Source organism: Ornithodoros turicata, chromosome 8 (assembly GCF_037126465.1).
Source record: "Ornithodoros turicata isolate Travis chromosome 8, ASM3712646v1, whole genome shotgun sequence".
In the NCBI taxonomy this organism is placed as follows: domain Eukaryota; kingdom Metazoa; phylum Arthropoda; class Arachnida; order Ixodida; family Argasidae; genus Ornithodoros; species Ornithodoros turicata.
In genome coordinates this window covers 11,769,303-11,796,820 of record NC_088208.1, presented here as the reverse complement: position 1 = coordinate 11,796,820, position 27,518 = coordinate 11,769,303, and the positions used below count along the sequence as shown (strand labels likewise).

The 27,518-nt window shown below is 47.3% G+C and overlaps 1 protein-coding gene across 3 annotated transcripts in view; it reads left to right on the top strand.

The window, feature by feature from the left end:
* Positions 1 to 8,913: 8,913 nt before the first annotated feature.
* Positions 8,914 to 27,518, top strand: part of LOC135366458 (piezo-type mechanosensitive ion channel component-like) — a 70,470-nt gene continuing 51,865 nt past the window's right edge. For 2 of the 3 annotated variants that reach the window (XM_064599173.1, XM_064599172.1), the window contains exons 1-14: positions 8,914 to 9,053; positions 9,430 to 9,525; positions 9,587 to 9,847; positions 10,645 to 10,963; positions 12,406 to 12,595; positions 14,046 to 14,165; positions 19,007 to 19,284; positions 19,685 to 19,856; positions 19,925 to 20,057; positions 20,129 to 20,316; positions 21,584 to 21,732; positions 24,127 to 24,270; positions 24,332 to 24,444; positions 26,454 to 26,590. In XM_064599173.1, the coding sequence (XP_064455243.1) occupies positions 8,990 to 9,053; positions 9,430 to 9,525; positions 9,587 to 9,847; positions 10,645 to 10,963; positions 12,406 to 12,595; positions 14,046 to 14,165; positions 19,007 to 19,284; positions 19,685 to 19,856; positions 19,925 to 20,057; positions 20,129 to 20,316; positions 21,584 to 21,732; positions 24,127 to 24,270; positions 24,332 to 24,444; positions 26,454 to 26,590 (2,364 nt within the window). In that variant the 5' untranslated portion in view covers positions 8,914 to 8,989. The remainder of the gene's footprint in view (positions 9,054 to 9,429; positions 9,526 to 9,586; positions 9,848 to 10,644; positions 10,964 to 12,405; positions 12,596 to 14,045; positions 14,166 to 19,006; positions 19,285 to 19,684; positions 19,857 to 19,924; positions 20,058 to 20,128; positions 20,317 to 21,583; positions 21,733 to 24,126; positions 24,271 to 24,331; positions 24,445 to 26,453; positions 26,591 to 27,518) is intronic. The other variant, XM_064599174.1, reaches the window with a different exon arrangement.

The following is a 27,518-nucleotide window of genomic DNA, read 5'->3' as shown; positions in this document are numbered from 1 at the left end:
CCGGAGCAGATCTTTGATACGACAAGCTTATTTGTAATCTCTGAACAGTCACCAGTCCTCGGGAAACGGCGTTCGGCCTTCCGGCGAATTGCTCGCAGCCGTTAATACTCCACATCGACGACAGATCGTCTGGCAGAAACTGGAATCGTAGTTGTTGTCATGGCTTGGCACCCTGTTATAATCAAAGTGAAGTCATCGAAATTCGCATCGTTTTCTCAAGTAGAAGTTTGAGACTCCGCCTTAGCTGCAAACTGCCTCCAGTTTGTGACACGCAACCTCCGGGTTCCACTCGTTAAAGACAGTAGAGTAATGAGCACAGGAGCATGATCCCTTCCCATTAGATCGACGTCGGCAGTCCAACGCATCGAGCGTGCGATGGCCCTCGAGCACAGGGAAAGGTGCAAACAGCTTGAGTAGGAGCGCCCCCGAAAAAAGGTAGGAGACCCGTCGTTCAGAATTGAGATTCCCAGCTCCTCAACAACCTTCTCAGGTAAACGACCTCTTCCATCAGTGTGACTGTTGCCCCAGGATGCGCATTAAAATCTCCGAATACCATAAAAGGCAAAGGTAGGCGGGCGAAAAGGCCTCGCAGATCTTGTTCGGCAATACGAACATGGGGCGCAACGTATACACTGGCCACAGTGTGCTTCTGATCCTTGATACGTACCACGTATTCTAGGTTCTCATGAACCGATGACCTTACCAGGGAATGCGGCAAGTCCTTCCGCACACATACCATCTCCCGTCCATGGCCTGGTTTCTTGGACTGGTGTAGCACGTAATTTGAAAGCCTACACGATGCACCCGCTCTGGGCTCATCTAACACCAAAATCAGGAACCCATGGCGGTGCACAAAGTTCGGAAAATCGCCTGCTTTAGACTTCAATCCGTTGCAGTTCCACTGAAAAACCGTAGGTCCATTACACGTATAGGCCATTGCTAGCGGTTGATGACCTCTGAGGCAGGAACCTTGCGAGGAGTGGCTCAAAACCTAGCACGGCTTGAACTTCGGGAGCTCTGGCAGATTCCGGCTGGCCACGGAGAAGGACGCGAATTGCTCCGAAAAAGAGGGGCACAAGTGACAGCAGCAGGTCTGTAGGTTCCGACGAGACGGATGGCCTGCGTGCTATTTTAACTTCAGTGTCAGAGCTAGTTGAGCGCAAGACAGCGGCTTCGATACAGGGGGGTGATTCAGGATGGTCTTCGAAGACGAAATCTTGCTGCATGAGGGTTGCACCTGCGCCGGGCTGACAATGCGTGGTGCACCACACCAACGTTCCGTGCTTCTCCGGACATATTGCATTTTACCACATCGGCATAGGACCTGAAACCATTAGCAAAGTAGCTTCGGCTCGGTGTCACGCTGAGCAACCTCCTGCTGTTGCTGCGCCAGGGGTTTCACGTAGTCTGGATTCGAGTTGGACGTTTGTTTATGTCTCATTGATCCATAAATGACCTTCTGAACGTGCGTAGCTACGGCTGCTCTGCCCACCTCGACGGGCGGTGCAGCTCTTGAAATCATGCGAGCCAGAGCAAATCTTGCAGCGACGTGCCCGCGACACTCACCAGCAATGCGGCCGAAACGCTGGCAGTTATAACACTGTACGGGAGGAGCCACATATTCGCTGACAGGGTGACATGTGAAGCCAAGACGCACATCAGCTGACAAGACTGCTCCAGGCTGAAAAGTCAGAATCACGCTTTTCTTCTTGTAGGTTATGGATGAACCGTCATCTTCTCTGGACAACTTCTCTGCGAACCCCTGTCACACCGTAAGATTGAAGGTACTCCAATAATTCTTCGTCAATGTACCACTTCAGAAGCCTGGTATTCCGACCTCGACTCTGGAGGTTGGAGGCGGCAATAGACACTTCAAGCTCAGTACCCGCAACAGACTTCAACAGCAAGAGACATTTAGCTGAACACTCTGAAGCGACGTTGATGCTTAGATTACCATCCCGAGTGATTCTGTGTGACGAGATTTTTTCTTGCGTACCTTTGACGATGTCGCCTGCGATTACGTTTGGATTTACTCTCCAGAAAGACTTCGCAGGATGAGTAGTTTTGAAGACAACGGGAATCCCACTCACACAGTTTTTCCTATATGTGACAACTTCGAAAGAGTCCATTTACTCGTCTTCAACATGGGTTCTCTCTGTTTCAGAGGGAATATTTTCAACATCTGTCAGGCTTCCAGCATAAGTCACAGTGTCGCTACTGAGCTCTTCACGGTGACGCTTCTGGGGTCGACGCTCATTAGAAGCTTCTGGCAATTGGGAATCGCTCCAAGCCAGCGGTGGAGACACCGCATCACGCGGTTGATGCATAATGGCGGTGCGATTGCTTAGGTCAAGTGTGCCCTGTGGCCCGTTCATGGCAGCCTCTGCCCGAAGGCGAAGCCCGTACCGTATGGAGTGGTTGGGGTCGAATATTCCAGCAGGAATGTAATGTAAAATGTGGCTGTAACCTGAGGAGATACACGATTCATCAGAGCCCAAGGAACAGTGCAACTGTTTGGCAACGAAACTTCGTCATCGTTCACCAATGTCTTGTGTCCCCTTCGTTGGGAACGGTTTATGGACAGTGTCATCGTTCCCTCCAGATGGCGATGCTAGCTGTGTCGTTTGTCTCAGTACTTTACCAATCTCATGCCGTATCTCCGGTTTCGAATAAAATAGTCAGTACACTGCACAGGTACCAGTTGTTTTTAATCTCGCGTCTTATTCACGTACCTTCGGTAACGCATACGTTTATAATGTCTTTGTTGATACTCAGTTGATACAACAAGCAGAGACTACAGCCGTTGAAATCAGTGAATGACAGTCACCCAAGAAACGATGATAACGTATTGGGTACAGTTTACCCTAAAGAACGATTTACTCTCTCCCAACTCTCGTTCCAATCAGTCATGGAATTCTTTGCGCGATTATTTCGCCGCCGCCAGCCCCCGCTCCCATCGAGCGTACTGCTTATCATTCTTGAGGCCATTACGTGGAACCTCGAAATCGGGGCCCGGAACGTCTTTCCGGAAATTCGGAGGAACCTCCGGAACATTTCCAGGGCACAGGGCTACCTCCTGGAAATTCTAGCCCTAATGACTTCACACATCAGGAGCCACGCACCAGGCATCCGTGATGGGTGCCTGGGTATTATCGGCGAAATTCTTCGCAACTACCCCAGGCACCTCCGCTTCACGGACTTGGCCAGGACACTTCGCCGCCTACTGCTCTTGAACGACGACGCCGTCGACGAAAGAGTTAGTGAGAAGGTGGCTGAAATCCACGGCCTAGCCGACGCCTGCTGATCAAGGTCGATTGCGTGACGGCTGCGCAAGTCATGGCCATCACGGCCAATTTCATCCGATAGACTTTCGCGGGTTGTCTGCCTTGTGGTCGTATCTTCATCTCACTAATCATCCCATCCATCGTATCACCTCTTCATCTTATCACCCCCATCTTCCACAAGGTAGCCAGGGATCGAAAGTCCAACCTGCAGCCTCAACGCGGCGCTCCTGGGCTCCGGAGGACGTCATCTCCGGAGACTAATTGCAGGCTCCGGCACGCACGAGCCATCCTGCATTCATGGCTGCCAATGTTGCGAATTCACATCAACTACAACTGCAGGCAAATATCGTACATAGCTTAGCCTACAAAAGAAGAGCAAAGACAGTTTCAGGGACTTCAGCCACAACCTAGCACGATACACTATGTGCAGCTACTATTGTGCGCACAATCTACATCTACTTCAGGGTTCTAGACAAGTAATTGAGAAGACAACCAGTAACTGCTTATGAAAAAGTGTATGGCGACACTACGGATGCAAGCTGACTCTGTTCGCAGATAGCCTTCGGCGGCTTCTACGCTGTTCTGGTGGCAAATAAGGACACCAGAGTTGTCACCAGAGACACTAATCTGCAATGCCTTGTCATACGTCACGGATTTACCAGATAACTTGTAACTAGGCTTCTACAAACTCGGAGAATACCGTGCAAGCTTTGCAGTAACTTCAGAAAAGATTGCCAGCTCGAGAGCAGTATCAGCGAGAACAACAACGAATGGATGCTAAAAATCTGCGGTGTCAACATGAATACGGCCTGACACTGTCTTCAGCAAGGTTTCGACGGCTTCCACACTAATCTGGTGACAAATAAGGACACCAGAGTTGATATTGTCCAATCTACGATGCCTTGTCCTACGTCCTAGAGGTGCCTAGAACTATCAACTACGTTTCTGATGCCAGAGTTTCAAGGTGATATTGTCCCATCTACAATGTCGTACGTCTCGGTTCTCGACCTACCAAGTGGATCACATTCAAGACCTTCTTGCCTTGTTCTCCATCGGAGACCTTCCATGGTCATATATAAGTGGGATCACTATTCCCCTTTATCGCCATCACTGTTTCTGCCTCGTCTAAGGGTCTTATACCCATTGAGAGGATTATCTTATCACCTCTCTATGACACATATCACCTAACATGGATTATTTTGTCAAGATATCGGTCATGGGTCAATTAGTCAAAAGACGGAAGTCAGAGCTACAGAAATATTAACTGAGTTACAGTTACAAGTACTGTTTTTGAATTGCAATTATAGCTAGTCTTCAGCAAGTCTTAGGGGCCTTCTACGCCGTTCTGGTGACAAACAGGGATACCGGAGTTGATATTGTCCCATCTACAATGTCGTACGTCTCGATTCCGGACCTACCAAGTGAATCACATTCAACACCTTGCCTTGTTCTCCAACCAAAACCTTCCATGGTCATATATAAGTGGGATCACTATTCCTCTATATCCTCATCATTGTTTCTGCCTCGTCTAAGGGCCTTACCCATTGAGAGGATTATCTTATCACGTCTCTATGACAAATATCACCTAGCATGGATTGTTTTGAGAAGCTATCGTCATGGATAAATTAGTCAAAAGACGTAAGCGAAAATTACAGAAATACAGATTGATTTAGTTATAATTACTCTTTCGAATTGCAATTATAGCTGCAGCCAGTTCTTACATTAAAGCGGGTGATCATTTCATGGGAACACGGTCCAACGCTCGGGGATTGCTAGGTTGGCGCCCGAGCTGCGTCACGAGACCGTTGTCACTCGAACATGAATGCCAGGAATCCATAGGTCGTAGTCGCTTGGATCACGCAAGAGGCATGGCTGTCACCCGTCTTCGGGCTCAGTCGCCTGCGCTAAACCAAGCGAACTTCGACGTGCGCGCCACTGGGGGCACTCGCTCTCCGTTGCAGTGTGAATGTGATGACACCGGATGGGCAACCCGCTGCTCGGACGTTTGCATACCGGGGGAAAAAGTTGCTAGCTAGCAAATTCCGGTCCGATTCCGGATCGGGTAGTCCGATGCTCCAAGAACGGCTTCTCGGCCATAATTGAGATCGTCGAGGGATAAGCATCCTAATCTCAGAAAATGTAGAAAATGTACTCTCTAAAGTATTAAGCTTCGTCCCTACCCCACCACCAACTGACGAGTTCGATATTCTTAACGATTTACAAAAATAGGCAGAAGAATTCACCTACGAACATTCTTTCACGGCAACGAACACATAGGTCGAGCTCTTTTCAAAAAACCTTCCATTTGGACCCCGGACCCTTCCAAAACTAGCGATCAAATTGATAATTACATCAAAGCAGTCTTTAATGACATGAAACGCACACTAACGTCTTGAAGTGTAACGCTATAAATTGCAAATTGTCAAAATCAGAAAGAATCGCATTGAAAAATCTTAAATCTCAGAATGATATCATTATTAGGCGCCCTGACAAAGGCGGCGGCATCGTTGTTATGAATACCTCAGACTAGATTAGTGAAGCAAACAAGCACCTGGTTAACCTCTCGTTCTACAGACCCCTTGACCATGACCCTACGGCATCGTTTTGTAAAATTATCAACAAAGGCATTACCGAGCTCCTTGACAGAAGCCTGATTGTACGCAACATTGCCGACTTCATCAAGCCAAAGAACTCCACACCTGGATCATTCTACCTACTCATCAAAGTACATAAAGAGAACAACCCTGGCCGACCGATAATTTCAGGCATCAACACACCGACCGAAAACATATCCCTTTTTGTTGACCACTGCATAAAACACATTCCGTTGCTTCTTGCATCATACGTCAAGAACACCAATGATTTCATAGTCAAAATTAACTCGTTAAATGACCAACTTATGAATTTTAGTAACACGACTCTCGTTGCCCTGGACGTTGCATCACTATACACCAATATACCACATGACGAAGGTCTTTGCGCCGTGGAATCTTACCTCTCTTCCTTCCCTTCTGAGATCCTCCAAACTTCCGCCATTATTCAGCTTCTTCAACTCGTCCTCCCATATAACAACTTTACTTTTAATGACAACCATTTTGTCCAAGTGCAAAGTGCAGCTATGCGATCACGTGTATCCCCGAACTATGCAAATATTTTCATGGGGCAATTCGAACAGAAAGCACCAGACTCTTTCCCAACGAAACCTCTAGTTTTTCTTAGATACATCGATGACATTTTTGTTATTTGGTGTAGCGATGAAGATTCAGTGTGCTCGTTTTTTGAACATTTTAACTCTCTTCACGTTACAATCAAATTCTCTTGTAACCATTCTAACACCTCGGTAAATTTCCTTGACGTTAATATATCTACACAATCTGGCAAACTTATTACCGACCCCTACAAGAGTATCCTAAAAGCGATAAAACCCCAGTGCAGGGGACACAGAGAGACAAAACAGACGAAGCACTGACTGACAAACGACTTTAATGACAGAGACACATCTTAAATATACCAGCTGCACACACCCAACCCCTAGTGGCAGTCAAGGCCATCATGCTGTAATCACAAAGTTATCACAAAATAATCACGCAAACAGGAGCACCAAGTAAACGCCTCCCCGGAACCAGAATTCGAGTTAGTTATCAATGAATTGCTGAATTGTATCCGTTACCAACACGGAAGGCACGCTAATGCAACTATCTCCAGCCTGTTTTATCAACAAAGCTTCCTTATAAAGAACAACACCTAACTTATGACTTTTAAACAACACTTTTGTGTTTTTGAACAGCGGCTCGCACCCGGAACAGGTTCTTAAGTGTTCCGCCAGCTTACCATACCCCTTTTTTACCCTGGGGTTTTATCGCTTTTAGGATGTTCCACCAAACAGCCCGGTTTTTATCGCTTTTTACCCTACAAGAGGCCAACCAATAAGCGCCAGTACCTAAACTTCCAAAGCCACCACCCAAACGTCCAAAAAAGGAATATACCGTACGGCAAATTTACACGCCTAAAGCGCATATGCTCTAACGACAATGATTTCTTGAACGCGCTAGAGAAATGTCAGTTGACTTTCGGAAGCGCATTTATCCGCCGAAAGTGAGAGAGAACGCTCTATTAAAATGTAGTTTTCGCAGAGAGATACATTGCTATCCCATCAGCTTATTAAACAGCACGATGATATCACTTTCGTCACCGTCTACAACAAAACATTGAACAATGCTAGATCCATTTTTGAACGTCATCTGAACATACTGCACAGCGATGAAAAACTTAAGGATATTTTCCCAACTGCTCCAGTTGTAACTTTCCGCAGACCTCGCAGTATTCGCAACATCCTCACCTCCTCCCGCTTAATGCGACAGCAACCCGGTTGCTCTCTTTGCAATAAAACACGCTGTCAAACATGTCATTTCATAAACGCATATACATCTGTCTCTAGTAACGTTAATTCCTTTACATTCAGGATCCGACACTCTTTACACTGCAATTCATTTAATTTATGCTATTTGATTATGTGCAAATAATGCAACGTCCAATATGTTGGTGAAACATCAAACTCCATGCGAGAAAGATTTTATGGCCACAAATCTGACAATAATAATAGCCCCACCCCTGTCTCTGTACACTTTAATGCATCGGGACATGGCTTTAATACTCATCTATCAATTGTACTCCTTGAATATGGATATACAAATCACATAAAACGAAAAAATCGCGAATCCTACCTGATCTCTTAATTTTGCTCCCTTCAGCCACATGAGGTTAAACATATACGCTGGCCCGTTACAGTTGTTCAACTTTTAATTATGCTTCAAGTGGGTCGTCCTTCCGTTATCCAGGAAGTGTGGATGTGGGGGGTGGATGTGCTCGCAGGCCGGGGGTTGGGGGGTGGCAGTGCGGCCGGCTGGGGACCGCAGAGCGACGTTGAGCCTTCCGCGAAACTCCTGGTTACAGGGAGCATCGGAAGGGTCGCCTTGCGTACTCTGGCTGTCGGCGCTGTTAACTTTCCCCTGTGACACATGACCCTGGCCTGTAGTTTTTGGTCTTGTCCTCTCTGCTTCACTTTTTACCTATTTTAGTTATTGTTTTTTCAACTCCCTCAGCTAGATAAGTGTCTTCGATTGTGTTTTTGGATTTACTATTTTCCTTTCTCCCTCCCTTTCTACTGATATCTATACATCCTGTTGTACGGCTACTCTTTGACCTGATGAAGTGCAGGCTCTGCACGAAAGCCTTGTTCATCGTAATTGTAATAAAGTGTTCCTACCCATTCTACCTTCTTTCAGTTTACTTTATCTACTTCGATTATGCAAGTGCTCCCTTATCAATGCGAAATCCATGACATCTGACACGCCCCAAACCAAATATCAGAGACAAGCAGTTATGCTTTATGATTCCTCACAGAAAATAATTCTGGAACAGATGCTCAATCTGGAGAAAACACAAACACAGTGAGTCGATTTTCACAGCTATCCCTCTGTACGGTAATGTTCCGGAAAGGTGACGTCGAGTTACCGTCGGGGCAGGCTGCTGCATAGCGTAGATTTCGCGTTGTATGTACCTTTTAATCCGAAACGCTTGTGCGAGAGACATCACGAAGAGTGGAAGATGTTACCCGGTGCGTGCGCGTGCACAGGAATTCGTCACACGGCAAACATTCGGCCCTGTTAACTACAGATATTGTTACTCTGCAGCGAACAAGAGCTATGGTAAAGGTTGTCATAGCTTGGATGTTGTATCGCATCGTGCTGCCCATCGTTCTTCTTTCCGGTAAGGACGCAATAACTTGAAGCTCGTCAATTCAGTGGCAATTCATAAGCTCATTTCGTGATCGTCACGCCACATGCCTTGTGCCTACGTGCCCCTAGATGCCCCTAGGCCTATCCTTGTGCGATCCGTCTGGTCTGCGTTAAGTCAACTTTCCGCCCGTTCACGTTTAGTCATTTTGCTACTAGTAGAGACCCCTGCCAGTGTTACGCTTTAGCTGTCACGAATTATCCGCGGTTTCTTCAAGCTGAAGGCACTGTACTTCTCATCGCAGTTGTCATACATCCCGATGGCCAACACATAATGAAAGTCATTCGAGCATGTGCGTGTGCGCTCTATGTGCGTGTGTGCTATAAAAATGTGACGTATAATATTTCAGCTGTACTCCTTCGCTACAACGTAATATCCCTGCTGTACCTTTTGCTGCTATTGGCTAATCCACTGACGTCAAGCCCTACGGTCAATAGAACAACAGGTGAGCCTCGCAACCAAGATTTATCCTGGTTCCCTCTAACACGTCGATGTCCTGTTCTCAGCTCCTGCTATTTACCTGAAAGTCATCTTGGCAACCTGCGCAGTGGTACACCTCTGTCATATCGGTTACCACGTGTTCTTGCTGGCAACGGCACCTCAAGTGGAGGAGCTAGATACGTGCTCTAAACAGCAGCGTCTCCTAGCTGTCCTCGGCATCGACCGCTTGGAGGGCCTTACTCTGGTGCAGGTCTTCCGCCTATTCGGACTAGACCTCGTCGTCTTCGTAGTAGCTGGGGCAACTTTATTTTGCTGCCCACGACTAGGTGAGTGTCGCGACAAGCATTTACTCTCACGTTCCACAGGCTCAAGAGGCCGAATGACGCGCTAACCGGATACGACGCATTCTCGACGAAAATACCGGCCACCGTCACCGTTTGTTCCGGTGAGCCTAGGCGAGCAATGGGAACTTCACCGATTTCTCGACAACAGCGGTGGACAGAAAAATCCGGCGAAGGCCGGAAGCGGCCGGTCGACGGCAGCCAGTAGGACCGCTCCACGCGCTACCGTTCCACGAGCGAGCGTGGCGGGCATTTCGGATACCCGTATGACCAACCTGGGAACTGGGAAGCATGCTGTCGCCCGCCTGCTGTTGTCTGGGGTGCTTTTGTAGCGCCTGCTTTGCGAGAGAAAGTTGGCAGTTTTTTTTTTTTTTTTCGTCTAGAAATCCTCGTACGCGGTTATGCGGTTACCACTTGAGGATATGAAAATTTCAGGCATGCGCGCGTATACGCTTGAGCTCCATTAAACTGAATCCCATTTATATTCATTCCTTGCGCGCAGACAGCCTCGTGCTGTGTCGTATGCAACGCCGTAGGGAAATGCCCTAGGCGAATATACGAAAATACCCTACAGACATTTTCCTCCCACCTCGTCACTTTCAGACCGCTCAAGAGTACTGTAGTGCACGATACACACATTAGACACATTAGAGACGACAATTTGTAAAATCCTACTTCATGATTTGTTTGCGTTACCGACACTGTTTAACCTACCACTCGTTGTCACTTTCGTCTTATGAGTTCCCATCTAAGCAACTAACGTAAGAATATCACCTTTGCAGATAATTTCCCTACCGAGCACATACTACAACCTCCACAACATGACCGCAGCCGACTTGCTGGCCGTTTCTTTGGAGCGTCAACTCTTCTCTTTTTAATGGCTGCGGCGGGAAGCTTTCGCTGTTCCCTATTATCCATGGCGTATTTCCTCACCTTTCTTTTCGTGGGAACATGCCTAGCCCTTCATCGCCACCTGGACGACAGTTTCTCCAGAAGACGCTTCCTGCTCTTGTTGTACAGTGGACTGCATATAGTGATGGTGTATTTCTATCAGTTGGACTACGCGCAGGAGCTTATTCCACCTACCGAACTTCAGTGGAGGTAGGTATGATACCGGGTAATTTGTTCTAAGCGATAAAAGAGCCCGGGCGATTAATATACCGTTACCGGGAGCACGAGAACTACTGCGTCGACAGGGATTTAGCCCGAACTACGTCGTGGCGGTCACCGGTTTGGGACCGGTTTGGGACCTTCCACGGAGTAAGGACAGTCAGGCGGTGCCCGATTTCGCCAAGCAGCGAGGCTGGAATTTGAGTGCAGACTTGTGACGTCAACGCTAGTTTTCCGGTTTCGGTTTTGCACTCGATGGATAGCATAGCGCGTGATTTCCTACGTAGGTGTAGTCGCACCCTGTCGAAGTGTCCCGCAAATTGGCGTTGTGCAGAACCGCCTTATTGGCTTTCTCAGGTAACGTTACTCTTTGATACGTCAATTGCCCTACGCGTTTCTCTGCTCTCGTACCTTCAGAACCGGCAATTTTGCATCCCGACTGGTATACTACAGCTCTTATCTTGCGTAAGGTAGGAGGTAGTACTTGCGGTACAGTGCGTCAATGCGAATTCAATGCCGGTTAAGGCCAATCTTCCATCTCTAATGATACCGGATCCCTATAACAGCATCCCGAACATATGAGCTGCCTATCACAAAACTCTTCTTTCGGAGCAATATCATCTATATTGTCTATCAGTTGCCCGTACCGATATGATTGATGGTTGAACGGAAACATCTCCTTGATTCTGACGAGCAAAGTGGGGACGAAAACAGGACGAACACAGGACGGGACAAGACCCGACGACGACGACAAAAATATTTTTGTCCCGTCCTGTGTTCGTCCTGTTTTCATTGTCACGTTGCTCCCCAGACTCAAGGAGATGTTTTCGCTCAATGATATACACCAGCTTGCTTGCCTCCTTTTCTTCTGTTCAACATGATTAGTGGGGTGATATTTTTGTTTTACGTGGGCACATTGATGTGTCACCAGAGTTGTCAAAGTATTGGTTGACTCTCCGGAACCGCTATGGAGAACAGGTCCTGCATCTAGCAACCCAGTAGTTGTCCAACGACCAGTGCTAGGTTTGTTGCTGAATTGTTTCGTTTTTTTCTTTTTTTGGTGGGGGACGAGGGATCCCTTTTTATCAGCGATATTCACAGTAGGTTTAGTTATTACATGTACTGGCATCGCGCCACAGAACTACATCTACATTTTCTTCCATCCCCATTTTCGGACATACAACTGAACAGAACAATGCAACTAAAAAGAGACTGAAAACGAATTTAGCTCTGTTTGCACCACAGGGCTGTTTCTGAGACCAGATTTTACAAGTAATTCCTACAAACAGCTTATAAATTCTAAGCATAAATATAAGAGAGTGACTTCATAACAACAGATTACTTCCAAGTGTCACACTTTCAAAACTTTTTACAGTGTCTTGAACTTGTCCCCACGCATGCTTACTGCATACACGCGCTTCGATGTTCTGCAGGCTACTGGGGCTCCCGGCGCTACGGAAACCTATCTGTGACACATCGCTGTTCGTCAATGATACAGCATCTGATGTACGCGCATTACAATTCCATGACCAGGACTGGATTACATACGCGGAATGCTTTGCAGTGATTGCTCTCTTCTATGTCGCCGCAATTATGACTCGTACCCAGATGCTGCAACCCTCAGTGAGTATCTGTTCCTTCTCAGTCATGAAGCATCGCTGAATTGCAGCTTAAACAAGATCTCTTCTCAAATCGCTGCAGAGATGGAAGCAACTGTGAAGACGTACATTACGCTAAATATATCAACTGAACCACTAGACTGGTTATAGCTGCGGGAACTGTGGCTACGCTTAATGGGTAAACAAGAGCACATTGGAGATATTTTTCCAGGAAATACTTACTGACAAGCAAAGTAAACATTGCGTCTAGCTCGTGTCATCAGAATTGCGCATATAAGTATAAAAGTTGGCGTCACTCGCTGCTGCGAGGCTAGGCTGACCAACGGAAAGCTTGTGACTGCATCTAAACACGTCGCCTCATGTGCTCGGCTCTTGAGGTCAAGTAGTGTTATGACTAAGTTGAGCAGTAGCAGCTTCGACGGAGTGGAGTAGAGTGAGTGTGGCGTCGAGGAAGACAATGGGGAGATGTTTTCTTGGTGTCTCTTCCACTGGACATGTATAGCCAGTTCAACGTCATCGGAATTCACGTACCCCAATTTTATCGTTTTTATCATCGTCGCGATCACCAACCCTTGTTCCAGTTGACCTCACCCCAACAAGCAGCGTTCTAAGAATGGCGTCTTCTAGACAGTCACTGGATGTCACTGACCCAATATGTTCGCCCGCGATGTTCTTCCTGCAAAACCTACTATATTCCATTTCGGTAGTGTATGACGTAAGTGTGGTCCTCTAGTTACGTTAAACTACGTGACTCTTATTCAAAGAGCGTTAAAACTGGTACCACAATGTTTCAAGGTACCATCACATAGAACTTGGCTGTGTGATCACACACAAAGTCATCACCTCTCAGTTATTCATACTTTTCGCAATAATTGATTTTGAACAGTTTTAGAAACTGGAAGGTGGCGACCCTCAACGTTCGCAAAGAACAAAGTTGGAGTCAGCCCGTGATTGGCGGACAGACACCCCGACACGTAAAGCATTTTAGACAGGTTACTAATGAGTACTCGCCTTTGTTTTAAAGGACAGCGACTCTTCAGAAGTTTGGTGTAAACTGTGTAGCCTGCTCGCTGTGTCGCTGCTGTTTGCGAAACTTCGCATCCAAGTAATTTACACGATTGTCTGGTTTGCGTTCTTGTGTTTCGGAATACACAAACCGCATGAGTCGAATCATGGTTGGGGCGTTTCTGGAGTCCGATAGCCTGCTTTACGTAGTAATCTTTGAAAATCAATTGCTGAAAACGTGCTCAATATAAAGCGATATTATCAATATTATATATTATCTGAAGATATATTATCTGACATCATCAATATTATCTGAAGCGTCCAAGTTACAAGCTTTCAGAGAACCGTACGGTTTCTACAGGTTTGCCATACACTTTGCAGTTCCTTTAGGTTGGTAACCAACAGTAACAGGCTGCGTTGCCGTCACTTGTCGAACGTCTGCTGTGCAGGTTTCTAAGACAGAACGTCCCTCGCTGACAGTGGAGTCATCCATATTACCTTGCGAAGCCGATACGAAGGCACAGACAAATGCTTCCACGACAAGCAACTACGTCGACGCCGACGCAAACGTATGTTACTGGAGATATCTGGATTCGTTATTTGTGCCGAATTACAGTCGTGCTCTCTAATACTTAAGTAAGTGAACTTAGTAATACGTAATTGAATACACGTAATTAATACGTAAGTGAACTTAGAGAATGACGGTGGACAGTGCATGGTGTCGCAAGGCCTGGTCTCTATGTCGCCTTGGTGTTCAGGTGCTGCGTAGACAATTATGGTATGGTTACGTTTCTGAAAAGAAAGCCTGACTAACAAGTAGTGCCATATCATTTATCTGCCGGTTGCCGAAAGAGTTTTATTAATGCAGGAACAAAATTTGCTTGCCGTTCTTCGAGCTTAAACGCACCGTCTATAGTCGACTGAGTTAGAGATCATATTTTTATTCCAGTACGAATCGAATAGACGTCGTGTGAACACTTCGTCCGGCTCCATGCCTGTTCACTTGCGGTTTTTATTTTACGACGATGTACGTAATCATGACACGCTGCACCTGGATGTTATGAGGGCGTGCGTCTGATTATCGCGATCGAGGTCTCTTTTGCGTTTCGAGCAGGGATCGACGCTCGTGACTGCCGCTTACACATGCTCCGTGCTCCGCTCTTCGCTTGCTCATACACTCATGTTCATACACTCATGTTCACTGACTCCTTGCTAAGCCCTCCGTCTGCTTACTCATGCTCATCAGTCAGTTTTGCTGTTATTCATATTCGCATTTGCTCATTTATGTTCACTCATCTCTTAATCAGCTACCCTTTTGGTTACTCACGCTCACTGACTCGTGCTGACTCACTCCGTGCTCAGCTCGACGACTGCTGATTCATTCTCACTAATTCCCTGCTCAGTTCGATACTTGCTGACTCATACTCAATGACTCCTTGTCCAGATCCCTGTTTGCTCACTCATGCTCACGAGAGGGTTTTGCTGTGTCATTATCTCATTTGCTCATTTATGCTCACTCATCTCCTACTCAGCTCCCCGTTTCTTTACTCTTGATTACTCATCTTGCTCCTATTTGTTCACCCATACTTAGTTGTTTCCTAAATTCAGCATGGGTGAGCATCCTGATTGGTGTTTGAGTTTTGAGTTGCTTACCCTGGCGACAGACGCGTGTGAGCTGGTTCGGCGAGAAAAATTAGGGGTCTCCGGGATGGGTCATGCAAGGGCCTGCTCCTCACGTCACGACAACATGGCCTAAGTATTTCATCTTTATATAATAACGACTCTCCTTGGGCCGTACATGCCCCCGAAGAGGCTCGGGCCCAGGGGTGCTACCCCGGGTTGCACTCCCTCTCGCACCGTCCCTGCGGGGAGACCTTTCAGAAAGCAAGGCAGAACGCTAGGAGTTCGTCCGATCTGATATATTTCCAACGTAGGCACCGCGCCACCAACGGGGAACCACTGGGTGCGTTTCGCAAATGCATGTCGGACGCTTCCCCCCTCTGTGAGACGAATTCCAAGATTCATTCGTCACGATTCCAACAAAATTCATTTGCTGCGAACTGGGGGCAGCTTCTGTCACGCTCGACTCAAAAGCAGTAGACATAAAAGTTTTCTGACATAGGTAAAGAGGCCACGAAATAGGCGTGTTGAATACCTCGTCCGCTGCCCGCATGTATGTGAACAGCCGCGCGCGTGGTCCTCAAACTCAAATCGAGTTGTGGGTCGTGTGTGGGAAACCACGTCATGATCACACACACACACACACACACACACACATACATACAAAGAGGTAACTTCGGTAAGATTCCCTAATCTTCCCTAATGTAAGCTAATTCCCTAATGTACAGTAAAATGTATCCAAAGAACAGGAACGGTGCAGTTATTATGGAGCGGGACGGTATGTGCAGAATTCACTCACACTATGATCCAAATCGGGGACTGAAAATATACGAACGATTTCACGAATATATGTATCCCCTCATAAACGATTGTACCCCCATGTACACGCAGTATCTACGTACAGCTTCAACTTGCTGACATTATTGACAATGGGTGACTTCGAATACGCTACTTTAAATGCTCCTATGACTAAAACTCTTAAATATCAAAATACAAGGGAGAATGTACGTAACCATTCCGTCTGTATTTTTCGTGTTTCACTTGTTTATTTAATTAATGCATTATTTACTGTGAGAATAAAGACGAGCCCATCTTTATCCTAATATCAGTTCCACAGGTAGCTTATCAAAATGCGCGTGTAGATCAGGCTGCCCCGTCCGTAACTCCTTGAGGTTCATCAGCCGACGAAGTGTTTAGATGTGTATGTTCTGCCTGACATGGACATAAGGTCAGCAGTGCTATATCGGCAGTTGTAGCAACAACGCCTGAAAATGCTTTATTCCTAATCCCTCACTATATCGGGAGCTAATCTTCTGTTTAGCGATCGAGGGCCGTTGGGCCACAGAATAGATCATCGCGGGCCGCGTGTTTCGGACCATCTAGCGCAGTTGCACGCACAACCACGCAGACGTCTGCACGGTTTGAAACGCAGTAGTGTAGTCCATGCGTCAAAGCTAGGCCGCATACCCACATGCGGAGAACCTGCGCGGAAACGCGAACGCGGCGCGGTAAACTCTTGCCGCTGTGCGTGGAAAGCCACCTCCGCGTTCCGCTTTTTGGCGATCGCGCAGTACACGATTTATAGCGGCATCCGCACATGGTCGGCAAATCACGAAGTAAACGGAAGTTGCGTGCGCTCTTGTTTTCTTCCGGCCTCCCGCACGGGGAGCATTGGGCGCGTTAGGTTCGTGCTCCGGGAACGTTCCCTCTTTCAGGGGATCACTTAACACCTCCAAAGTGACTTTCGGTGCACCTTCCCGGATGCACCCTGCGCGCCCCTTCTTCGGAGCCGGAGAACGCTAGGGAAGAGCCGGACCAGTTCCGGAGCGTGCCACATGTTCCGGTGCACTGCCTTTCGAAATGGCCGAAATGGCGCAACCGTTGCACATGCCCATGCTCTTTGTGTTTCCCGGATCATCGGATGTCGGCGGTAAATAGTGATACGATTCCAGAGGACTGCTATGGTTGACTGCTATGTTTACTTAAAAGCAGACGACAGAAGAAAGCTCGATAGGTGGCGCGCGCTCAGCGGCTCTGGCACTCGGCTGTCGGATAGCCTCACAAACGCAATTAAGTGGAGACACCAAGGATACATTCCCCGAGAACCCGGGATATGGCGCTCGGCAGCCTGCCTAACGCGCCCATTGACGGCGTCGTTGACTAGAACAGTGTTTCCCAAACTTTTGGCGGTGACGGACCCCCGGAAGCGATGAGAACCAATTCACGGACCCCCCCCCCACCACACACACACACACACACATACACACACACACCGTCACAGCCAGTGCATAACCAGCAACCTCGTCAGCTGCTGCGTGCTTTCGATACATCTTCAGAAACGATTCCGGACTTGTTTCTTCTTCTTGTTTGTATGTGTATGACGCGGACAAACGTGCATTGCAGGACTTTGCGATCAGAAATTAGAAGCTAGCCGTTGAAGCATGCTTGTAGCAATTTTGGAAGTTCTGGGTGTTTGGAAATGGGGCAGCATGTACGAGCGCGTGTTTATGGGGACGAAAACCCTCACTGTAACGTGAGAGACGGTCGCGGACCCCCACGGACACTCTCGCGTACCCCCAGGGGTCCGCGGACCACACTTTGGGTAAACACTGGACTAGAAGGTATGTCGCAGTGATGCTCACGTTTCTCGGCCGGCGAATTTATGACGGAAATAAAATGTTATTGCCGCCTACATTATAGAGCGTTGCATTAAAATGACTTTTCGGGTAGACACTGGAATAAAATTTGGGAGTGCCGGTAAGTAAAGTGTAAGATATTGACTGTCATCATGTCAGAAAGTTGAAAGCTAAACATTGTTCACAAGAAAAAAACGCGCTATCGTCACAGCGAGTGAACCCAAAGCATGCGTTTCTTGCGTCTGCGATGTTGATTTCGCAAAAGCTCAGATGTAAGAAAGCAAACGTTCACTACAGTCAGTAGCTCGACTTCGCTGTCGTTCGCCATCTTGTCAAGCTTTCGCTGTGGAGAGTAGCGGGCGGAGGCAGTATAGCTGGGGCGGCATGCATACGCGTCCGGTTGCGGCAGGCGGTTCCGCACATCTCTACCGCATGTGGGTACGCGGCCTTAAAGCGGTGACCGCGCACGGCATATTCTCGACACCAAACTGGTGAGTTCTCCGCATGGGACGTCAGCCTGAGGGAAAATCGTCAACCCAGCGCAAAGATTTCTCGACGGTACAGTGCAGTCTGGTACGATACCTCTCCTTGCAGGCTCTTGCAGGCCTTACGGGTCTTGGCTAGGCGCATACGCGACAGAAGGCTAGGAAATCGCGCGTAAAATAGAGAACGTTCAAAAGTGGTGTCTGTTCAAAATGACAAACAGGATACACAAATGATTCATCTGCGGCGCGAAGGAATTGCCTATTCATATTTCGGTTTCTGCGCTCTGTCAAATAGCAGCAGCTCTGCGGGAGACCACTTACGACAAGACACTCAACTGACTAAGGGACAAGCAACCAGGACCTAGAATCGAACTTTCTGCAACACAGCGCCAATATTTACAGCACCATCAATATGCGGGCGAGAATTTGTACGAGGAGGTTGTTCGCGCGTAACGCATGACAGAGGCACTTCTGACTTCCCTCGGCACGACGTCACTTGGGGTCCCTTGGATTCCTTCTTCTATGAATGTTTTTTTTTTTTCTTCAGCCACGCGAGAAATCCCTTAGCTGCCGCCTCATTTCCGCCGAGAAGACACCCTATGCGGTTACCGCTTAACGCAACGATTCTCACGAACTTCGAGCTGTTAAAGACCTATGTCGCAATCGCAGGATCTGGACGAAGACATCTTCCTGTCTTGTAACACTAACAAGACAGAAAACAAATCGTTACGAAGCGGCATGACTGTTCCCTGCTGTGTGATCCCCCCAGTACCCAACAGCGCTCGGAGCAGGAAGTGGATGACTACTTTGTGCCAGTATCTCACTTTGCTCTCTGGCGCGAGCCATGTGCTCACTTTGGTGGCCATGATGGCCTGGAGCATCACCTATGCTTCCTGGTTGACCTTCGTGTTTCTGCTGTGGTCCTGCATTCTGTGGATGACGTCCAAGTAAGCTGGGATTTTCGCTGACCCGTTATGCAGACTGTTAATTGTATAGGAAGCACATTGTTATAACAGACTTCACCACATAGCACGCTTCTAGCCAACTCTCATTTCGAATGATATCATTCTGTGTCCTATTTTGTTGAAAACATGAACGGCCCTCAAGAACATGCATAACATGTCCATGTGCATATGCGAAGTATATCTATTCCAACAGTGTCGATGTTCGTTAAGTACCAAAACCACGACACGAAGCCCACTACACGAAGAGGTTACGCTAAGCTTGCAAGCGAATACTGCTAGTGCATGCTTGTGCCGATTAATGAGAGCAGATACAGAATTGATGCGAATGTGATGCAAGGTACCGTGCGCAATTCTTATTCTGCAGTGATGTTCTCAAATGCAGCACGCGTCGAGCTTGTTTGCGGACGTCTCCAGCACTGGTTGCATACGCAGAGCTTTTGCTACTACTTCAGTATGTCTTCAGCTTCAACGTGACTGACACGGAGTTGCCACAGTTTTCTCATTTGGGGCTGATAAAGTATCACGAGAGCTCATATCGCGCACTCTTCGGCAAGGTAGGCGCAATAGCACTAGTCTTTTATCACGCCCAGTCATGCGTTGCATGTGGATCCATCGCTCGCAGATGTCATACACCATAGTGTTCTGGATAACTTTATATCAGTACATGGATGAGAGGCACCGTGGATCTCCGAGTGACATTTCGGGGGCCCACAAAAGAGAACCGTGTCATGATTCAGGGCCCATTCTCAACATGGGTACGTTAACATTTAGGACATTCATTGACATTCTCAGGAGTGTGTTTAACCAATCAATGGTTTACCAATAGATGCAGACGCTGCTGATACTCAGCCGAAGGTTCGTCGACGAGCCAACCCAAAGCACTGGTGCTTCTCAGGCTGTGGTCTTTGGTTTCCTGCCATTTCGCTTGGACTGGTAGCACTCGGGGGTTCCAGGGTGGTTGTATACAGGGTGGTCTATCTATTTTTCTTTCTTGTCTTCCTTCTGATGTTCCAGGTGAGTACTGTTCTTTTAGTGGTGCGATATTTCATGCAGTCATTGCATGTTGTCAGTATTGCGTGAATAATGGATGTCGGCTCTTAGGAAATTTGGTCGTATTGATCATGCTGGTGAGTCAGCGTAACCAATTCAACAACTATGTCTGGCAGAGCTGTTACGTACGTATAACGCAGTCATAACTGCGCTGAAACTGGAGTTCCGTGGACATTTCGTGGTTATCGATTCCATTCTCATTCGAAATAATACGGACCCGCTGTCCTCAACCCTATCCTGTTCTGCTATCTCCACCTCTCCGCATCTGTACGCCGCTCATAGCCACAGTTGCTTCGCGGCGCTAACACGGAACAAACCGAAGAAATAATCCGTTTGAAACGGAGAGCTGTTGCACATTCCGAGATCTCGCACCAGGATACTCTGTAAAGACAGAGAAAATGAATTGTGAATGTTTTCGACAGTAGAGCTTTAACGTCTGAACGCTCTGCAATGAAGTCACGTGAGTACCATGACCATGGCTACAGCCAATAATACCCGACGGCATAGGTGCGAACAGAAAGCCGTGTTTACGCTGCAGTTTGATTTCTCAAGGTCCTAAGGTGCTGGAAATTCGAGGCTGCGTCTGACTAATTCCAACGAGCTGTAACGTTCATTCCCGACTGACGAAGGAAAGAGAGTCTACGAGCTGTGGGTGCAGAAGGATCATCGGTAATCCACGCCAATCTCGTAGGATGCTATCACCACTAGGGTCTTTCAACATGTCGACGCCCACAAGTTTCGAATTGAAACGTCTCTATTTTTCTAACAAATAGCTCACCAAATACCACCACGAATGTCCATTTCTGAAACAGTTCATTTATCGTCTTTGAAAGTACCACAATGGCTCCACACTCTCGAAATACTGTCGGAGCTACTGTGCTTCCCGTTCCGTTTGGGCCGTCCTTTTGTTTGGAGCCATCGATGTGCCGCGTTTTCTACAGTTAGAATCCACCGCGGTGTTCCACCTTAAGCAGCAAATAGATATTGCTGGTTCTGCAGCTTGCAGACTTGAAAGAGAAGTGAATGGTATTAAATATTCTGTACCAGTAGAGCGTGAGAGACTTTCATGTGTATTTACGCTTGTAATTTATTGTGTTGCACCGCTTGCGGTATTGAATTATACGCTTCCGTTATTGTGCTCTCTCTTCCAGTGTTGACCGGCATCTCGTTATTTTGTGCTTATGTCCCTTACCATCCTGGTTACCATGCATTCCTTATCCTCTTGTTTCAGCTATCCTACAACCTCTGTGTAGAGGTGATGTACTGCTTTTGGATGGCGGTCGTCATCTATACGATGACTGTGCTAGTCCTCGTCTACACGTACCAATTCGAACGATTTCCGTCCTACTGGGAAGAATACCTCCACGTACCTCCGGATATGTAAGTGGGAAGAGCGTTTTATGAAGAGTTATAGTACGGCGTCTTCAGACCTTACCTAACTCATCATTGCAAAATGTTATTTCTGTACGCGGTGCAAAGGCAACACTTGGCAGTACTGGTTGTGGGCTAAGGTATATCTCTGAGATTCACATTCAAAAGCGTTCAGCGTGGTAGAACACATTGTAGCTAATGTATGGTGTTATTCGTCAGTAGTATATGTGCGTTACGCTTCGTAGCACATACTCACTGTGACACACGATGGAGGGGCTTGTGATATTTGAGCGACCCGAGAAAGTTTAATTCTTTAAGGGATACTCTTACTGTGCCCACAACCAGCTCCGGTGGCGCAGCGGTAACGCGTGCGCTTGGAGACTGGGAGGTCCGCGGTTCGAATCCGCGGGCCGGCTGTGCCGTCTGGGGTTTTTCCTGGGTTTCCCTCAGATGTGTAATAGGCGTATGCCGGCACAGTTCCCCTGACGGCCCATGGACGCAGCTATCCTCCCCCGAGCGGATTCTGCTCGGTCTTCCACTTCACCCTTTCCTCTCCTCCTCTCCACCACCTTTCCCTTCCCGAGAAACATGCCGCTTAATCAGGCAGGCAAACCTCTCGGGTTCCTCCCAACGACACTCCTCCTCCCCCTCCTCCTCCACTGAGCCCACACTGTGCCACAAAACGGAAGGTCGAGGTTTGTCCGGTCGACTGTACAGTGAACACCTCTCGAAACTTGGGGGTGCAATCAACACGAGGCCCAGCACAGGTCAATGTCTCATAGCAAATTGATTTGTAATGTGCTTGAAATTAACACTCTTTGGGTATGAGCTGTACCGCAACAATAGAAGCACGGTTTGAAGGACACAGAGGAATATGAAATCCAGCGAACCGGAAACTGTTAAAGGCGGATCTCGAGGACGAGAGTTGCCGATATTTCCAACTGAGACTGTTTGTCTTCAGGGCCTATAAGAATTCGGTATCCGCTCTAAATATCTGCGGGTCTCGTCCTGATGCACTTCCCTTAAAGGGAATACTTTGTGAACGACAAAAAAAGAAGAATAAATAAGTGAGCATCATAGCGAACACGAACCGCCCCCTCGATGCCTATTACAACATTCACATTCATTCTGTGTGGGTAATTAATTCGTTTGTGATGACAATCGCAAACAGAACTCCATATTACGGCAGTTCGTCCAGAGGAGAATTCCGTGACGTGACCCAGCATTGTCGTCTGCTGCCGAGCCTGCATTCTTTCACCCTTGTCGGATGATGTCATGAGTGTGTTGCTTTCAGCGCCCTAAGGCTTCACTAAGGCGAAGCGCTCTCTCCGCAATAATTCGTTTCAGTAAAATTTGCGCAGTTTTGGAACGACATATTTCATACACATGTTCCTGAGAACCCAAATATTATGGATATACTACAACCTTTGTGGCACTTTTGCTGCCGAATCCCACTTTAACAGTGAGAAGGAAAGTTATGCAATGTTCATTGCACTACTAGAAATGTGGAATTCTAGCTACAGAACTACTGATTTAACTACTTTAAACTAATAGTAAACTTATTAGTTCATATACTAGAAGATAAACTGAATAGTTAATAATAACTTAAGATCTAAAATACTTTAACTTAATTTTTTAGAACTTTAGTTTAGAACGAAACTGAAATGAGATATCTCAGCTGCGTCAGTTGTGAGCTCAGAGTACGAAGAAATGCCTCCCGGGCGGTGCCAGGTAAAGATCCGACGCATGGCATCGGGGACCAGTGATGACAGCACACACCGCACACTCGATCCCTGGTGGCAGTTCTCATGTCCCATACTTCGTCGAACCGATCCCAACACGAGACCGTTCACTTACACTGCTGCTTTTCGACTCCTTGTGGTCCCTACTGTTTTTCTGCACTTTTTCTGTTCCCGCGCTTTTAAATCGTTGCAAGCACTGACATAAGCTAAACAGTTCGTTCACGAGAAAGGGAGCGACCAAAAAAACTAATCAATGAAAGCGCCAAACAACAGCTTACACTTACAGCTGTGCTCCTGTTTGCTTTTGGCCGCTTTCAACAGAGGTGGGACCCATAGGCAAACACTACCCGCTAAAAGGGCAAATCGATTAACCGAATTATAAGTATCTGCGGTCAACCCCATTTTGTTCGGCAGTACAGTTGGGCTTTGTGACATGTACCCATGTAACAAGATCTCAAGTTGGCCACTTGCAACCAGAAAAGTAGAAGATCACACGACGAGGTGGCCTAACAAGTTAGCTTCGCGTATACTCACAGCATGGCTAGGCAGCACACGTTATATATACATCTTGTAAAGTAGAGTACTGTATTGTAAAGTATTATACGTATTTAGTAAGAGCCTTGGAGTAGCACACCGTTAAATAACCGCCCTTTCGATGCAGACAACGTGACTTGGGGCTCGAGAAGTATTCGACATACGATATGTGTATGGCGTTCTTGGTTCCCACTTCGGTATTGATCATTGCCGTATGGCAGCTCAACTGGCTTCGTGAAGATTCCCTCAAGGCCAACCAAGGGACTTACACGTAAGAGAACGCGCGGCAATGTATCGGAATGGAGTTTTAAATCAAGATCTTGAATCGGCAGAAAGCAGCAGGGATCCGAAAGAGGTGTCATGGGGGAGCAATGTGGAGTACAGGGCGCGCATGTGACTGACGTCAGCGGCTTATCGATTGGTCTGCTTCCTCAAGCAATCCGTGGTAAGTTTCGATTCCTTGAAGCACCACACTGACTCATGATGTACGGCGAGACACGGGAGGGTAGGGGATGATGAGGACGAAGAAGTGAGGCTAGCATCAAAGGGGAGCCCTCCACATGGTTTTGACATTGCAGAGTTTTAGTGCATCGTACACTATCCCATTTGCGTACGAAAGGGATACTTTTTGTTCTGCGCACGCGCACAACAGAAGGAGAGCTTCGCGCAGGGCGCAGGAGCACCAGCGCCTTCCCTTACGTGCGTAAAGGCGATGCCGTACGATGTACAGCTTGGGACAAAAGTATACGGAACGCCGGGATGTCGCATTTCTCCATTGGAGCGATACCCTAGCAGCAAACAGGAGCAGACACACATACTGAAAGGTGGATAAAATTGTCGGTCACCTGTTTCTTATTTGATGTGTTCCTGGTAGCCAGCAGTGGGCCACTCCGATGAAGAAATATGCCGGTGTCGTGTTCCGTAAACTTACTTTTCTCCCAAGCTGTACTTATACTCCTACTACGACCAGCGGAATTCGTTCTATGTTGTTCCACTGTATGGGGGGACAAATGTGCATCCAGTAATGTGTCAGAGGGCTCTACAACGGGAAAGGGGGTGGGGGTAACGTTGCCGCCTATACCGGTCTACATGCCTAGGTATACATTGTAAGGGTGTGCGATACAGATAAACGTGACTTAAGCCTGCTTCGGGATATACTAACACCGAACCTGCGACTATATTGTCTTTCTTACGTTGCATAGCTTTTTCGAACAAACCCACAATTTACTGCACGTTAATGCTAACGTAAAACCCCGAGACTAGGGAACACGAAGGGACAGACACAACACGAAGTCTCAGGTCTCTTTGAGACTTCGTGTTGTGTCTGTCCCTTCGTCATTCCTAGTCTCTAGGTTTTACATTATACATCAACTTCACCAGCTCGCTTACTTCTTAGCTATCTTTTCGTTACTGCAAGTGCCGTCACGACAGCAAAAGGTAGCAATTCAACTGCAAATGATGCACCACCAATTTGAAATGTTCCATAGAGGGTTCTAGCATCATTGCGTAGAGCGTGACAAGGTTTCTGCGCTTCGGTTTGGTGCCTGTCTCGTTTGTAAAACAAATCACAAAGCAGACATTCTAGTTTGCGGATATTTCATGGAACCCCAACAAGTGTGATATTTTACATACACACAAACCGTGAAGCACCAACCTGAGGAAGCGAATTAAGATACAGCGTCTATCATGACAGGGAAGATGTGTGTAATATTGATGTATGAAATATATTAGAAAGCCTATTTTTCTCTTACACCACTCATCGTAACTTGAATCTGAGCACATGGAAAGTTCAAGGACTGAAGAAACACCTGTTACATTGCAAGCCGCTTGAAAGTCACTTGGGGACTTCCACTCCCAGTCCGGTAATTTGTAGCTTATGGTTTCTCTTGTCCAATAGCTTCCTCATCTCCATTGGATACACATGATATTCACAAGTAGGGTCCGTCTGTAGTGAAATGGGCTGAAAAAAATAACAGATCTCTGGCAAATGGGTTGTCACATGTTGGTTGCCAGACAGATGCCTTTAGCAACGCTTCATTTTAATGATGACCATGATGGTGCGGTCCTTTATTCTGACAGGCAATACGCTACCCATTGTTTCGATTTCGAGACACATTCGGTGCAAATATAGTTATGATCATAGTGAGGACCTAGGTCCATCCAGAATAAATGTGGTTTGTGTTTCTCATCGACATTCTGGAAGAGTGCCAAGGAGCCTTCAAGTAACGGGGGACGGGGAGGGATAACCATTGAGGAAACAGTTTAAACTGATGGAGTCCTGTATACGCTGTTCAAAGGCCTCCGTATCTTCCTTAACAATGTGACAGCAACATATTCTTTCATTTCTATGATGAATTCCACCAAAATGTACGTAATTGATGGTTGCCAAACCACGGTCAAGGCTGGCAGTGGTCGGTACCAAAAAAATAATAGCTCAACTTCTTCGTCCGACAGATTTCCTGCGTTCTTGGACATGCATGGATAAACTTCGCAAGTTCCTGAATGACGCCAGGGAAGTCTCATGGCGGTTGCTCGAGGTCCACGTTAACAAGATCGTCTTCTTTTGCGTCACATACGTATCTGTTTACGATGTAAGACTATACTGCCTGGGTTCGGCAATGAAAGTAAATTGCTAGTCTACAACGCAAAACATGTTATCGGGTTCCAGAAGATAATTGAATGATACGTTACATGTAGTGATATATCTTCCAATGCTCATGCCTTCCTTCAACTACGCGTTCTAATGTTGAGTGGCGAAGGAGAAACAGGCTGTAATGCGGCAGCAAAACACAAACTCCATAGACGCCTTGCCTTTTTACTGTGTATGTTGCCAAAGCTGAGCCGGGTTGTCTTCGTGTATTTTATTCTCTAGCTTGCCTGCGTATACTCCATCTTATCTCTAGTGAGAGACACCCTTGTCATGGTGACAGGTCATTATAATTACCTCGTGCTCTGCCGACGTCCCTTCATTAAGATGGACCGGCAGATGACGAGGAAACGAGGAGAGCGAAGAGACGCAAAACAGAACGCTTTATCCTGCGGACATGGGAAATAGATCCCAAATGTCCGCGTCCAAAAGTGTATGTCCGTCGGACGTCCCTGGGAGCGCCATACATGGACCTCCCTGGTTGAATATCCGCAGGATGTCGGATGAGACGACGTCGGATGAGATGTCCATTGTCGGCTGTTTCCAGGTTTGTCCGAATCGTCCGGGCGCGTGCTTCGGAATGCAATGACTTGGGAAAGGTCGCCCGCATACGACGTTTTCTCGACGCCCTCTCAACGTTTTTAATTGGAAAAACGTCGAGGGCTCGACGTTTTTTTGCACGAGAAGGAAAACAATATCGACCCACCGATTTCGCCGACGTCTGGGGCGAACAGATCCTTAGCGAATGGCGCAGGCGATGGGGCGCTGTCTTGATCAATCGCTGCCTGCCGGACGCGGTTGCTGGCATTGTGGTGTGTTCGCGTCGGCGTGGACAGGCAATGAAACTAGCAGACGACCAAACTGGCGCACGG